Genomic DNA, 16,635 nt, shown 5'->3' with positions numbered 1-16,635 from the left:
TCTAGGTTTTGCTCTTTTAAGGAAATTCGTTATGTAGTCTAATCTTGATTGTCCCCAAAAGCTTTGTTTTTAAAAGACTGTAATTCTAAGATAGCTTTAAAAGATATAAAAGATATAAAGTTTCTTTTTTTAAATAAGGTATTTTGATTATTTATTATAGCAAATATATTCTACTGACACAATCCTATTTCATATAGCACACTGTTACTTAATGCCTTTCCACCCAGAGGGGAAACATTTAAGCAGACTTGCATTGTGGGTATTATTTTGCTAATTAACATCCAAATGTGGGACTCTGTAAAGAGTTCATCCTTAATGTGAGCAGTGTTTCCTCAGGTTAAAGAGACAGCTCAAGTCTGTGGGCTGTTAGCCGCCATCACACGAGAGCAGTTGTCTGATTAATTAAGATGGTGTGAACTTGGTCATGTTTTTGAGATGATGTTCCCTCCAGAGCAATTGACTAGGTAATTGTGCTGCTATGGGACCTAAATGGAACTCAGTAGGTGTGAGACCTGAGCCTGAAGCTGTCTCAACCTGTCACCACTTACTGGATCAAAGGGAACATGCTCTGTGAAGATTGTCTCTTCCAGTAATTGGACACAAATTCCACCATCATGTAAGATAAAATTAAGATCTAGTTAATATTCAATCTCTCAGAGCAAGTGACTCCAATGATTAGTGTAGTGGGTAGAAGGGCAGAAAAACAAAAAGTGGGGGTCTACTTTTCTCATCTGCAAAAGAGACTGGGCTTGATGCAGTTTTGTTCTCTCTCTTCCAGCTCTGGTGTTTACATGTCCAATAACAAAAACTGAAATACAATGGCTAGGGTGGAGTGAGGGGAGGGAAGGCAGAGAGTTGTTCTCCAGGTTGCAGTTTCCACAGATTTATGTGGTTGGACTTGAAGTTGGAGTAGAAACTCTAAGAATTTAGAAAACTTATTCATTTAGTTCAAAGTGCGATGGCAGTATGTGGCAATATTGCCAAGTGTGTGCATGTATATGTATCTTTATTCATGTGTATTTTCCAGAGGACACTGTGGCAATGTCTGGAGACACCTTTGGTACTAATACTAGTGGAGGGGGGTGTTCTTGGCAGGTAGTGGATAGAGGCCAGCAATGCTGCTACTCATTTTATAGTGCACAGGATAACCTCCCAAAATAAACAGTGATCTGACTTAAAATGTCAGTAGTGTCACAGTGAAGGAACTCTGGTGAATGTGTGTATATAGTTCTGTTATATACACACAGATACTGCACACAAACTACTTCTCATTATAAAGAAAGGCTTGTTGTATTTAATTTGTTCTAACCAGATCAACAAGACATTGTTTTCCCAGCCATCTGTTGAGACATGGAAATAAGGTTTGCTGTTTGAAGTCCGACATTTCATCCCATGTTTGTCTTAATGAGACTTTGTTTGGTTTGGTTAGCCTCCTCTCTGCTCAACAGATTGCATCAAAGTCTGGTTTAGAGAATGAGGCCAGCTAGATTCTGTGTGTTCTAGTGGAAGTTGGCTGACCCTCTCACAAAGTCAAAGAAAGGAGTAAGTGTGCACCTTGTATATTCAGAATTTTGTAAAGGGGATGGTTGTACTTTAGAGTTAGTTGTGTCATATCTTAAGAATCTAGGACTCTGATTAATTATCTGCAGATAATTCACTATAAATTTATAGAAATGTGAGAGATTTTATAGGTGGAAAATATTTTGGAGATGATGTGGTCTAGAAAGAGATTGGGAGATGGTTGGAGATGGAGTTCAGTGGTAGATCACTTGCCTAGCATGTGCAGGCCACGATTTCTATCCCCAGCACCTCAAAGGAAAAAAAAAAAAAAAGACTACGAGAAAAAATAAAGCTAGAAGTGACTTGATCAATGGCACACAGGAAGGAAACTCCACAGCTTTTCTCTGCCCTATTAATGCTGCTAGAAAATGTTTCTAAAACTATCAAACTACAATGGAATAGCCAGGTCTCTTGTTATCTCATTATTATTGTACTTAAAATATCTCTATAAGACTTCATCTGGGCATAAAATACCTCCTTAGTAAGCATGACTGGATAAGTACACAGTGCGCACCATGATTCAATATTACCTTATGTGTAATTCAAACAGAAAATCTTTTCATAAAGTTGATGACTGCCAGCTTCCCAACCTACGTGTCTGTTCTTGCACCTAGTTGAGCTGTGAGCTGAGATATTTACTTTTCTTTGATCCAGTCCTCCATAAGGAATCTCATTGCACTTCCCTCAACCTTATGATCTCAGGATACCAGCTGCTTAATAATATCAGCCAATGCACACCCACTCACCCACACAAAGAAGCCTGGAAAATGTTAACCCTAGAACAAGAGGAATTAGGGTGATATATAAGTGCATTAGCTCTCCTCTTTCCTGAGGTTTTCAAAGCAAATCGTGCTGCCTGCCAATTCTCTACAGAGAAGCAGGTGTCACCCAACTCGTTCAGCTCCTGGACTTGCAAACATGGAATATGGTTTCTAGCAGTGGCTTCAGTTTAACATAATCTCAGTATAACAAAACAGTTGGAGGTTTAGGATGCTAAGAAGTTTACTGTGGACTATTAGAGTACTTTGGATTCAGTTAGGTTGGTGTGGCCTGAAGAAAGCCACTGAACCTCTCTGAACCTCATATTGTTCATCTGTACAATGAGGATAATACCAATTACCTCATGCATAATTTACTATGGGATGTAAAGTCTATTGATTGCTGAGCTTAGAGTGTGTCACATAGTAATCATAGCTTCATCAATACTTATTAACTGTCATCATTATCATCACTGCCATCATCAGTTTCCATAGCTCCTGCCATGATCTCGACCTGGTTTCCTACTTTTCCAATACTTTTAACGCCTGGCTAGATGTCTTCTGGAGGTTCCTTTCACTTTTTATATATACAAAACTGAACTAATGATTATTTCCTCAAAGACTTATTTTGAGGCCTGTGAGGACAGCTCCTCTCTTGTGATCATATTTTTATTTAAGGTCATTAAACACAGTAAGGGTATTTGGGAACACCAAAAGACAGAGTCAAGTCACAGGATTTTCCATGTCCTTGGGTGCACCATGCACACTAGACTGCTGTTGCTCACTCATGCTGGAACCAGATAAAAGAGGGGAGCCAGGCAGAGGGGGTCTTCAGATGGCCTACACTGTCCACCTTTTGTGCCACCTACTGAGACACTCTTGCTAAGGGCAGAGGTGAGATGAAGCCTCATAATTACATTAAATCACAATCTTTCTAACTCTTCAGGATTTTTTGTGAATCCTGAAGTGAAGGGACAGTATTTTTCTCTGAAGAAAGAACAAGAGCCCCAGAGCAGAGCCATTAGTGTCTCTAAACAAAAGAATTTTGTGTAAACATGCAAACAATGGAAAGAACAGGGATTGGGGTCAGTGTGATTGCCTGCTGGCACTTAAGAACTAGAATCCTACATTCACTGTGATTTTCTCCTCTCTGTAGGAACGAGGGGAAATCATTACCTAGCAAAGCAATGGGATTTTTTGTAAGAATCTACCATGGCACTTCATCTCACTTTGCTTCCATTTCTATTAAAGACCTTATCACCCTCTCAGAGACTCAGAATATAAACCTCTGTGCCATCTTTGCTTCTCAGCTCTCCTCCTCATCGAGGTGCTGGCTAGGAGCTGATGGATCTGTTCTGAACTCTGTCTCCAATGTCTACCTTCGTCTCCTTAGTGCCACTGCTCTATTTTAGGGTTGGTTGTCCTTGACAGAAATGCTGTAATCATGTTTCTGATTCCCCCATCTTCCATTCAGTCTCTTTTCACCTCTGGCGCACTTGTCCCTTCTCCTTAGTATCTGGTTCCTTCCACTTCTGTGTCTTTATCCCTACCTGGTCTCACCTGCTCTACACCCACAACCTTGTTATACTGGCAGTGAGCTGTCCAAGTACACCAAGGCCCTTCCAGAGCTTTCCATGGTCCTACATAGGGCTCTATTGGTTATTAGTGCATGTGTATGTGTATGTGTATGTGTGAGAAATATGTTTATAGAAAAGTATACAAATTATATATTTACAGTTAAAAATGATAAAACAGCAAGTTGGGTGACTGCAACTAGGTCAGCAAATGAAACATTGCTACTGGCCTAGAAATCCTTGTGGACTTTTCTTTTTTCCCAGCTTCCTTTCTCCCTATCAGAGGTAGTTACTAATGTGACTCCTGTAACAATTGTTCCCTTGCTTTATGGAAAAAAATATGCTTTTACATACTGTGTATGCATTCCTAAACAACATAATTTATTTTTCCCAGTTGTTGAAATTTGTATGCAGAAAAATATTGGGGGAATTTATTTACATATTTATTTATGTACATGTGTATGAGTTTCTATAATTGTATGTATTTGTTTATAAAATACATGACCTCCCTTCATCAGTGTTACTGTAAAATTTATCGATGTTATACATGTAGTTCTCTTTCACTAGACAGATGCTCTTCTACCTGAGCCAGCCCTGGATTTCTCTATAATACTCTATCATGTAAATATACCACAGATAATCCATTGTACTATTAGTCTTTATTGGATTATTTCCATCTGGGAGGTGGTTAAGAACAAAGCTGTTATGACCTATGTGTGTTCACAGGCATCCATAGTTGAGTATACCCAGAAGTGGCACTGCTGGGTCAGAAGCCATGAGTACCTTCTCCTTCAGTTGGTTGAGCCAAACTGGCCTAAACATAGGTGAACTAATTTTCCCTTTCACCAATGGCATTGTACATCTCTTCCCAATTCTGCATTTGGTGGCCTGAAATGAGCCATAGTGAGAGTATTTACACCATAGAAATTGGCAAAGACTGCAAAGCATAACTCTTCTCTCCCAAAGAGGTATTTGTTAAACATTTGCCAGCACACCGCTGACCAGGAGTCTGTCACCTTGCTAAGGTGAGAATGTCAATGCAGACTGCTAAGAGGCTGATGTGTGCAAACTCTTCTGTTCAGGTCCATGTGCCAGTGACTATCCTGTGTCTGTATTCAACAGGCTTTCCTACTCTGCACTCCAGGTCAGTCAGAAGGATTTCTTTGAACTTTCCAGCTAAGTTTATAGCATAAGGGCTTAGAGGAGGGAACAGTATCAGCATAGAAACAAGAAATGAGAAACAGAGACCTGGAAGCATAAAACAGAAGTGGTCACGTGCTTAAACCAGTTCTTTTCCTTCTATAAATAATAGTTAGAGTTTGCATCCCTTGGATGCAAGAATTGTGCATAGAAATGACCAGAGTATAAGTAGCCTGGGTCCCTTGCATGGTCCAGGTGTGGAAAGACAGTGCTGCCTGTCATCAAAGAGCAAAGAGGGAAGAGCTGAACCATCTTGCAGTACAGTATGGTGGATGCTGTGACGACCAGTGTGCAGGGTGCTATGGAAGCACAGGGCAGGCATTTAGCTCAGTGACATCCACCAACTGGACAGTTGCCTATTTTATGTGTACAGTTTCAAAACAACTGTGAGTTCTTTTCAGCTACCTTAAGATGTGGAAAAATGATCACAAGTCCTAGGCCTTACTATCTTTCTTCTAAGAAAGGTGATATCATAGGATTTCAAGATAAAATGGAGGACTTTGTCATCCCAGATTATCCCTACACCCTTTTAAATTGCCTACTTTCTAACACCTAAAATGCTGTAATTAAAATTGAGTCTCTAACCATCTCTTTATAGGCAAATCCTCTTAGTGCCTTATCACTCATTTGAATCTGAATGTGAAAAAAAGTTGTGTGCACCTTGTCTGACAGCAGAATTTTCTATAGAAATTGCCAATAAATAGGCACCTGAGGTGAAAGAGAAATGAGGGGAAAGGAAGAGAAGGAAGCCTTCAGACAAAAGGAAGTAGTGTCTAAAGCTAATCTCTAGGTGAGGTGACCAGTCCCATGTTTCTCTCAGCCAATAGCTCCCAAATCAACAGAGACAACTGCTACTCTTGCTGAGACCACTGCCCCCTGCACTTGGAGATGGGAGTTACTTTACACAGATGGACAGAAACCAGGTAGCAGCTGAGCCCATTCACAGGAGGCCACCATTCATGTTAGATACTTTCACATCTATCTTCTCCTTCAGCCCAGTGATGGGTTTTATTATTATTTCCATTTCCTAAGGGGAAACCCAGTTACGGAGTCCAAGTAATGGTAGGTGAGAGGCAGTGCCAAGATTCAAATAAACACCTGCTTGACTCCAAAGGTCAGATTCTTTTCTATTATTTATATATATATATATATATATATATATATATGGGAACTTAAAGCATACCATTACCTCTCGTACTTTCCTTCCAGGAAGACAGATCCTTCTTTTCACTCCCACTGTCCACCAACTCTACACAAGGATTTCCTTCCTATACATCCCTACCCTGTAGGCAAGAAAATTATGGAGCTTACCTTATAGTTTGTATTTTGAGAACATTGCTGTTTATTATTTTCCAGTTACAATGAAACATCAAATAATGCTTTTCCAGGTTGCACTTATTCTTTTTTCTTTTCTGTATGCATACACCGATATGTTTTCTCAAGTCAGTTTCCCCATGAGAATCACTGATTTGGGAGATGAGTAGTAGACCTATGCATAAAATGACAGACTACCCCCAGTTCCACAGCAGCAGAGACTTCTTAATAGTTCAAAGGTAATGGCAGCAAGACAGACCAAAATGGGGGCAACTACTTTCATTGAATTGATACTTCGTTGAGACTGTTCTTTAAGTGTGGTCCTCAGACCACCACCAGCAGCAGCAGTATCACCCAGGCACTAGTTACAGATGTAAGTTCTGCACTCTGCTTTAAGTGCACTAAATCAAAACACTGGGGTTGGTGCTCTCAATGTCTGTGATCTAACAGCCTGCCAAGGGATTCAAATACACACTCAAGTTTGCAAGCTGCTAGTCTAAAGCCCCATCCAAAAATTTTAAGTTATAGAAGTTCACAGAGGTTGCATCATAAACTGTTTTCTATTCAACTCCTCCAAAATGAACCTGTGGACAGGTCCTGCATAACACATTCTCATTGCATGGATTCTGAACTCCTTGAAACAGTGGCATCACTTTATTTGAATTTATCTCCCCAGTGTTTATATCAGTCCTTCACCTATAGACAACCTTGCTCTCAATTTGTTGAATTTGAGAGTAAGAATATTGTGAGGCTGTGGACATGCATATTTATTCCTGTGGTAGATAGGCAGAGATTTATACTGTCATTTGCCAATATGACAAAATTTGCCTCCAAATTTCCTAACTGTGTTAGACATCATCTAAGTACAGAGACTGTAGCTCTTCAGTCGACGGGAAGACCCTTCAGCCAACTACTGTCCACACATGGCCACTACAGGAACCCCACGATTGTGAACTGATAATGACATAGGGTGGTGGATTCCATGTCCAGCTCCAGTGTTTCATGTCATTTGGGCTCATGGTTTATACCACATCACTGGATTAAGTGGGCTCTCTTGGATGGTGTGCTTGATGACCAGTTCACCACTTTTTCCTTAAGAGGTTTTTGACACTCTTCAAAGCATCGCAGACTACCATGTCACTGGAACTCTCTGTGCTTTGCTTGGAAGCCTGAATCTGAAGTTCTTGACCCACAGACTAATGTTGCTGGGATGGCATTGTAGTTAGGGCTGGAGGGTTTGTTTCCAAGATGTCTTCTTCATTCCCATATCTGGCATCTCAGTGCTCCCTGTCCTCTCTCTTTCCATAGAAATCTCATCTTCTGTGGCCTATCTTCTTAGTCTTGGCTTTGTACTCAAAACATTCAGTCTTCTCACAGTACAGCTCAAGACTCCAAGCACTAGTGTTGTAAGAGACCCAGGTAGAAGCTGAGAAGTTCGTGGTCTAGCTGTGGAAGTCCCCCAAATGATATTTTGGCCACATTCTACTAACCAAGCAAGTCAATAAGGCCAGTTAAGATTCAAGGAGATAAATCACAAAACATTTGCAATCATCTTTGATCTACCATTATGTCAATAAAAGTAATATGTACAGGTAACATTTATTTGTGGTTAAAAACTCAGTCTCCCCATACTGCTCAGTGTAGCAAAGAACAAGCTTTCAGTATTCTGCCAGTTGTCAAAATGTATCAGGTAATGCACACATGTTTTTTGTTTGGAAACAACGCATAATATAATAGATATAAAAAATTATAAAGCAGCTGTGGTAACAAGTTAACATTTGGGGAATCTAATGGATGGCAGAGGGACATTCTTTTATAATGTTGTCACAACATTTTTGTACATCTAAATTTTTAAAAATTTTAATATGCTTTCCCATTTAAGTTTTGTAGGTGTAGATCTGAGTCAGTCCACAAAAGGTGAAAGAGATTAGAGAAACCAATGGGAAAGAGAAGCACAGTACATGCTAGGGCAGTAGAATGAAAGGCACAGCCTCAGGAAAGAGAGGGGGCCTTTCATGGATCAAACAGGAGCTAGGTGTGACTCAGGAGATAGTGTACACTGTGGAGCAGTAGAGCGAGACTTTCTCTAAGATCTTAGATTCTTTTAACTATACATTAATTCAGACCCTTTCCACTATAAACCAAAACAATATTGACTGACTCTATAATGCCCTTTGATTTTACAAGGACCCATAAGAGTTTTAAAGATGAAACTAGAGATATATTTAGATCACTATAATTTGGAGTCATGGGGAAATCATGCCAAGCAGGAAATCCTCTAAGTCAGGGACTAAGTGTAGCAAAAGTTTTTGATTGTTGTGAAAGACAAAGCTGAAAACAAAAGATACTCTCTTATATGTACTTGAAGCTCTAATTGTACCCTCTGGGTATAGTGATTTAATAACATACTTATTTAAATCGGAGAACGACTTGTGTTGTAATTTCTGTAATTCTCAGTAGTGATACCTACATTTTCTCTTTATGCCTTATCCTTTCCCATCCCTTCTATACAAATACCCACTGCTCCTTTAAATCACACTTAATTAAGAGATTTTTCTGTTTTTTTTTCACCTGTTGTCTCATATTGGAAGCAGGTTAATCCAGAATCTCTAATAAATGCAAATGAAATAAAGAGAACCATGAGTTCAAGATTATTTTAGCTTCACTGGCATAATTGTTAATATCTCCCTGTCCCCTGGGAAGTGTAGGATTACATCAATTAAATTGGTCTCTGTAACAGAACACAGTAACCATAAATGTGAGAATTGTGTGTTCACCAGCACCCTTTAGGTATTTAATTTGCTTGGCTGTAATAGATTGTCAGAGCAGTAAATGTGAGGCAAGTAATGTAAACGGTATAATGATGGTAATTATCTGAATGGATCGATCATTGTGGTATTGCAACGTGATATGGGTAGGAGCAAGATGTAGGCACCCCATATAAATTCTCATTTTCAGCTTTATTTTCTCACATGTTTTTTTCCAAGATGTTTAAAGTGAAAACAACATAAACTGGCACTGCATTTCTCTCCATTATCTCTTTCCATTATCCTTTGTGCTGTTACCTTAGCCAGCACCATTGGATTCCACCAAAGCTACATTGCTCCAAAGAAAGCAGTGATTTTCTGGAATTGGAACTCTATCAGTCTCCTTTGTGGTTCATGATATCTAAATATTTGAACTAGAAGTCCCTTTAGGTTGGCTAGTATGTTTCCTTCATTTATTAACTAAAGAACTATAAATCAGCAAAGTTAAATAGCCTGCTAGAAATTTTACACCCTGGTATTGCCTAAAATCTATAGAACTGGAACCCAGAACCTGCCCTCCAACCTGGGCTGGGAGAGAAAATGAGTGGTTGTACCCGCTCAGGGTATGGAGGAGGTTCCAGGTAACAGGCCAGAAGCAATCCTTGAAGGAAGCAGCAACAAGGAGGGAAAAGCTTGCTGTTTGTTGGGGGGAGGGAAATGAAGAATTGAAACAGTTAAGAATAACCAGTGCTTACAAAGTCCAAAGGGGTGATCAGCCTCCAAGCAGGACTGGCTGTATGGCAGATGTCTGCCTATGGTGAAAACTGAAGGGACATGACAGGATCCTGCCTGTCTGAGCATTGCTAAAACAAGGATGCAGGCCCAGAGGAACAAAGTTGAAAACAAGGATAAGAACTGAATCCTGAAGTGAAAACAGTGTTCACACCCTGGCATTGGAGCAGTACTGAGGTGAGATGGTCTGATCTTCACCTGGATGGCAGGAGCCCCTTCAAACAGACTTTCCCAGCAGTTTTGCTCAACTTGTTTGCTCCCTCTTGTCTGAATCATTTCACCCAAGTTTCATTGTCAATTAAAGTAACATACTGGCATAAATATGAAACTTTTCACACCTCTCCCAAACAAAACATTTAGATCGACAGGAAACAAATAAAACCACACAGAACCCTTGCCTTCTCATTATCAAAACCAGACAACACTCAACTTTCAAATTACTGTAAGTAGAAAAATAAAGATCAGCTTCCTACAGAACTATTGCTATAAGCTTGTGTGCCCAAGCACCATGGAAGAGGAAGGCATAGCAGGAAATATGTCTAGAATGAGAAAACCAAATACCACATGGTCAGCACTAATCACTTGGGGAGATGTGGCTCAAGGGAGGGCTGAGAGGCAGGTCTCAAAAGTGCTTGTACCCAAGGGGGCAGTCTCAGATGGGTAACATATCTGGGGAAAAGGATATAAAGAGAAAAGAGGAGGTAAACTAGGAGATGTGACAGTTAAAGGGAAGAGGGGAAATTCAAAATGCTATAGAAATAAAAGAGAATTTAAGACCATCCTCCCCCAATCACAGCCCATGAAAGGAGCAAGCAAGGGTAGGGGCAAGGGCAGAAGAATCCTGTGTAAAGTTGATATGTTCTGAATGGAGGAAGAATGCAACTAAAATGAAGAGAAGAAAAAGAAGAGAAAGGGGACGACCAACTGTTGCATTTGTGATGGTGAGAAGGAGACATTGAGACCAAACGTATAAGGAACACTATTGGAGAACAGCATTCTGAGTGAGGTTAGCCTGGCCCAAAAGACCAAAAATCGTATGTTCTCCCTCATATGTGGACATTAGATCAAGGGCAAACACAACAAGGGGATTGGACTTTGAGCACATGATAAAAGCGAGAGCACACAAGGGAGGGATGAGGATAGGTAAGACACCTAAAAAACTAGCTAGCATTTGTTGCCCTCAACGCAGAGAAACTAAAGCAGATACCTTAAAAGCAACTGAGGCCAATAAGAAAAGGGGACCAGGAACTAGAGAAAAGGTTAGATCAAAAAGAATTAACCTAGAAGGTAACACACACACACAACACAGGAAATTAATGTGAGTCAACTCCCTGTATAGCTATCCTTATCTCAACCAGCAAAAACCCTTGTTCCTTCCTATTATTGCTTATACTCTCTCTTCAACAAAATTAGAGATAAGGGCAAAATAGTTTCTGCTGGGTATTGAGGGGGTGGGGGGGAGAGGTAAGGGGTGGAGTGGATGGTAAGGGAGGGGGTAGGGGCAGGGGGGAGAAACGACCCAAGCCTTGTATACACATATAAATAATAAAACAATAAAAAAAATTAAAAAAAAGTAATTGGGACCAAAAAAAAAAAAAAAAGAAACCTGAAAGAGGTAGGCAGGGATAGGGTGGGAGAGGGAGAGACTCCTCATTGAGTACACACCTCAGTATAGTTTTGACTTTTGGAAGCATGTGAATGCTTTATGTATTCAAAACAATAAACTGAAATCTAGAAGAGGGGATATTAAATTTGAATTCTTCAGAAACAAATGAAGTTAACTGAATTTCAAATGCATAACATAACCACACTATAGGTGCAGGTGGAAAACCAAACTAGTGACATTTGAACATGGAATTTTTATTACATACCTTCATTCTTAAGAAAAAACAAACAGTGAACTCTTCTAGTATTGTTTTTCATAGTGTAACAATTTTGTTTGCACCATGGGGTTGAACAAACCAGTAAATACAATGATGTTGGGAGCCCAGATTCTCACAACACAGAAAAGAAGGTACAGATATGAAAAGTGGATGGTGAGGAAGAAGGAAGAATTCTGCAGGATGTTGAGGGTAGGCAGAAGGGAGAAGAAATCCTTCCACTGACAGGGAGGGGAGGCATTGGCTTCTCAGAGCATCTGCACCTGGATTGGGGTTTCCAGGTATCAATCCCCAAGAAGAAGTAGGATTCCTTGGAGAATGGCTGCTTTTAGTGTTGAGACAAGGACAGTGCAAGATGGGTTTGGGATGCTTGTCTGTGACAAAAAAGAAAGTGTTTTAAAAATGATGGATATGTGTCAAAATGATACAGACAATAGCTTAAAGAGGTTTGCCAGCCCCACGCAAGGGCAATTTGAGCACTAAAAATAATGACAATAACGACTTAAAACTCTGAATAATAGGACAATCTATGTTTACATACCAATAATGTAGAATATATGCTTCCTCATACAAGAGCGTAAGTGTACAGTGGTTCTCCCTTATCTGTGGTTTCCTTTTCTACAGTTCCAGGTACCTACTACAGACTGTAGTGTGAACATATTGAATAGAAAATTCCAGAAATAAACCATTGATAAGTTTTAAATTGCACACCACTCTGAGTAACATAATGAAATCTCTGCCATGATGCTGGGAATGTGAATCATCCCTTTAATAATACCCACTCTATGTAGGCTACCTGCCTCTTCGTCACTTTGTAGCTGCCTCAGTTGTCAGACAGACTATCACAGTATCACAGTGGTTATCTTGAGGTGGCCCGTTTTACTTAATAACGACTCCAATGTGCATGAACAGTAATGCTGGCAATTTTGTTAGAGTACATTGGAATAATTATCCTGTTTTATCATGAGTTCATCTTACTGTGTCTTATCAATAAATTAAACTTTAACTTAGGTATGTATGCCTTAGGAAAAATATAGTATATAGTCTTCCATCCCTTAATAATGGGATACATTCTGAGACATTAGGCAATTTTATGGTATGAGCATCATAAAGTGTACTTAATTAAGCAAACTAGACAGCTACTAGTCTATAGGCTATATAATCTCATAGAACCACCAACACACATGCAGCCCACCATTGACCAAAATGTCATTTTGTGGTGTATGACTGTACATATGGTTCAGTACTACCCTGGCTTTCAGTGACCCTCTGGAGGTCTTGGAATGTATACCTTGCAGATAAGGGGGGCTGCTATCAATAGAATGGAGTTAGAAATCACGATTTGCAGTCAAAGTAATCATTGACTCAAGAACTACTGATGGTTGCTAAAACAGGTAACTGAAAGTTTGATTAGCAATAGGATATTTTCATATTCTCAAAATATTTCCCCCTCAAACTCTTTATAAATTGCAAAAGAAAAGAATAGTTCAAGTCTTACATTTCTCATTGCCTTCTTATGTTCAAAAGTCATTGATTAACAATACAAATAACATGTTTAGCTTGCGTTTGGAATTACACATTTGAGACTTTATCTGAGATTCTTTTCTGTGGGCCTTAATAAATACTAGACTGTGAGATTCTGACAGGACTTAATGAAGTGGATTGAGGCATTTCTTACATTTACATTTTCATAGAATGAGATAAACATTGTAATCTTTCTACGGAACACTCACATCAAACTATGATTTGATTTTCTACCTGTTCAGAATATCAAGCTTTGCATTTCTTAAAATTGTAATGTATTGTCATGAGCAAGTTGATAAGACAAAAGTTATTCCTGAGATGTTCATAACAGTAGTTAGAGCAAACTTGTCAAAGGTACTTTTAAAAGATTATTTGGGATCCTGAGGAGATATATTTAGTAACTATATTGGATAAGTTGTCACACAACACAACACTTCATTGATTTATCTGTGTTATTTCTATATCTTACTGCAGGCGGAGAATTCAGCTTTGGCTTTGGAAAATGAAAATCAAAGAGAGCAATATGAGAGGTGTCTTGATGAGGTAAGGCGAATAAAAGGCCCACAGTAAGAGGCTGTACTAGATAGAATTCATAGTCAGATCTTAGCGCATGTGCATTGCATGCTCCCACAGAACATTAGCAAACGTGGCCACTGAGAAAGATCAGTCAGAGAGAGAGAGAGAGAGAGAGAGAGAATATGAGTGTCTCGCTGTTCATCTGTCTTTCCCCCTTTCCTCCCTAATACTTTATACAGGTTTCTTTAAGTTCCTTTTGGTTATTGTTTTCTATTCTTGGGGCACAGTTGGGGGATGCTTCACTGTTGGATAAATTCTTCTGTTCAGTAAGTGTGATCCTTGCCTATGAATGAGAAAATCCACATCAGGGCACACTGCACCTGCAATTGGATACTGTTTCTCAAAAAAGCGAATCCTTGATAGAGTGGGTGGGGATGATGTTCACAGTTGGCAGCCAGAGGGGAACAAATCCGAAGATTGAGCACAAGCCAAAAAGAGAAAGGGAAGTGAGGAAGAAAATTTGAGCGAATGGAAGAAGACAGAGCCACACGCATGAGTAAACTCAGTAAATATTATTTGATGATAATGAGGAGATGAGGGCAAAGATAGCAGGCATTTGAGTTTCTGGAAGGCACGTGGAAGATTGCAGTGTGTGCAGAGGCCTCGGGGTCCTCCCCTCTACTGCTCCCCTCACACTGTCAGACATAAGACCAAGGACCCAAACTGTGTCTTCCTGCCAGGACCACCCATTCGCTTCACTGAGAAGTTCTCCTCTGAGACTTGTCAGTGATGGGAGTCATTATTTAAATGGGATAACTTCCTTTGGCATCTGGCCAAAACCCTAAACTCCTAGACATTCTGGAAGAGTCAATTTGAGATGTGTTACAGTGTAGCTGAACAGATTTTAGAAAAACAAGAAAAACTGCACTTAATCTTGTTCTATTACTTTACCGGTGGGAATTACCAATGTCTTCAGCCTTTTTCTCCTCACTAGCAATTCAGGAAACCTTTTTTCCAACAAACTTCTCTTGATATCTTTTACCCTTTCTATCCCCTTCTTCTCCCAAAAGTTGCTGGATTGGACTGTGCTGATCATACAGTCAAATCCCATTCATATCCCCACAACACCACCATGTTCCCCCATTCATCCCTTCAAACTGAAGTGTCAGTCTCTGAACTCTAGTACTGGTTGCCCTTGAGGTTATCCCTATCCAGCTGTTGAGGAATTCAGATTCTCAAGCCCTGTCCCAGCAAGCTGTGTGTCACCAGGCGCTCCAGCTGATGCTGGTGCACCTGCTGCATATGGCACTCCATCCTCATAACACAGACCACCTGGTACATAGGTTTAATAGTTGATGTTTGCTGTTTGAATTGTTCAGTATTTCTAGGCATATACATTAGTCACTCCAGCAAAATGGTGTTTGTAATACTCTGCTGTATCAAGACTTTAAAAGACCAGAATCATCTTTGCAATGTTCAAAGTTAAAAAATAATCACAAAAGTCAGTTGACATAAAAGGACATAATGAGTCAAGGTCTGGTGAAACCAGTTCAGCAGCCTTCACCCCCTGCTCCCTGGGCTCTTGGTCTATTCAAAGTCTAGGGCAAGGAAGACCAAATATATCTGAGTGTATTTAAGGGAACAAATAATGCCCTCGGGTCTTAAATATTGATCAGCAAAATTTCGTTTTAACCTTCTGCACTGAAATTTCCAATGAGACTTTATCTATATTTAGAAGTCAAATTTCTGTGGCTCACACCCCAGAAACTTCTAAGTTGGCACAGGTTACCCCTGTGAAAAAGCTCACAGCATTTCTTTATAGGAACCACATTCTGTTTTCTGTATGTTCCCCAGGCCTGCATTGTATAGGTTTCATCGAAATGTATCAAGCAAAATACAAGTTTTCACCCACAAAATCATTTTCTATAGTTTCCACTGAATGCAGCATTTTTTAAGTGAGAGAGTCCCTCTGTTCCTAATTGTAAAAATTAACAGTTGCCAGAGAAGAGACTTGCCACAAAGAACCCACCTCTGAGCAGTACAAATGTTTTGTATTCATGAATACTGGCCCCTGATTACACATGCCAGTTATTTTGTAACTAATTGCATGAGGTAGACAATCCATTTCCATGCATTGTAAGAGAACACCCTCAAAGGGGTAGTTCAGTGCAGTAATAATGCCAACTGGAAATTCCTTTCAAGGCTTTTTATACTAATTAGACAAACTAACAAGGTAAGACCTCATGTAAGTTATTTCCTTGCTAGTAGGTTTCATAAAGCATACTCCAGTGGATACCACGTGCTTTTCAAACGTTCCTCAATCCTTTTTGCCCTGATTATTATTTTCTGGGAAATGAACATATTGAGGATTTGGGGAAAACACTTGGGAGTCTGAAATTTCTTCTGTATTTTCTACTAAAAGAGGGAATTTATTCAGCAGTAAGCAGATGCTCATGCATAGAGAGATATGTACACCCACATGAACCCTGGCTTGGCCATGCATGCATATACACACAACACACAACACACACAAGTGCACATACACAACACCCAACATACACACAAGTGCCCACACACACTTCACCATTGCCTCTACTGTTGTCTTTCTCCTTGTTTCTTTACCTTGCAGTACAAAGGCAAAACTAAGCATTTATCTCATTTTTTCCTTGAGAGGTTGGGGGATCTGAGGTTTGAATCAAGTTTCTTGGCCTAACCATCTGACAGACAATTTACTAGTGAGGCTGAATTGCTGTTTATTCACAGTATTGCC

The 16,635-nt window shown here is 39.8% G+C and overlaps 1 protein-coding gene across 16 annotated transcripts in view; it reads left to right on the top strand.

Annotated features, from left to right (window-relative positions):
- Nckap5 (NCK associated protein 5) overlaps nucleotides 1-16,635 on the top strand; it is a 927,122-nt gene that overhangs the window by 718,404 nt on the left and 192,083 nt on the right. For all 16 annotated transcript variants that reach the window (XM_074070606.1, XM_074070604.1, XM_074070603.1 and 13 more), the window contains one exon: nucleotides 13,824-13,892. Coding sequence is in view for 15 of the 16 variants with exons in the window: in XM_074070604.1 (XP_073926705.1) it covers nucleotides 13,824-13,892 (69 nt within the window). In the remaining variant the exon portion in view is untranslated. The remainder of the gene's footprint in view (nucleotides 1-13,823; nucleotides 13,893-16,635) is intronic.

The sequence above is a fragment of the Castor canadensis genome, chromosome 4, assembly GCF_047511655.1.
Source record: "Castor canadensis chromosome 4, mCasCan1.hap1v2, whole genome shotgun sequence".
Classification (NCBI taxonomy): domain Eukaryota; kingdom Metazoa; phylum Chordata; class Mammalia; order Rodentia; family Castoridae; genus Castor; species Castor canadensis.
Note: the sequence above shows the minus strand (reverse complement) of the source record. Positions and strands in the feature narration are given on the sequence as shown.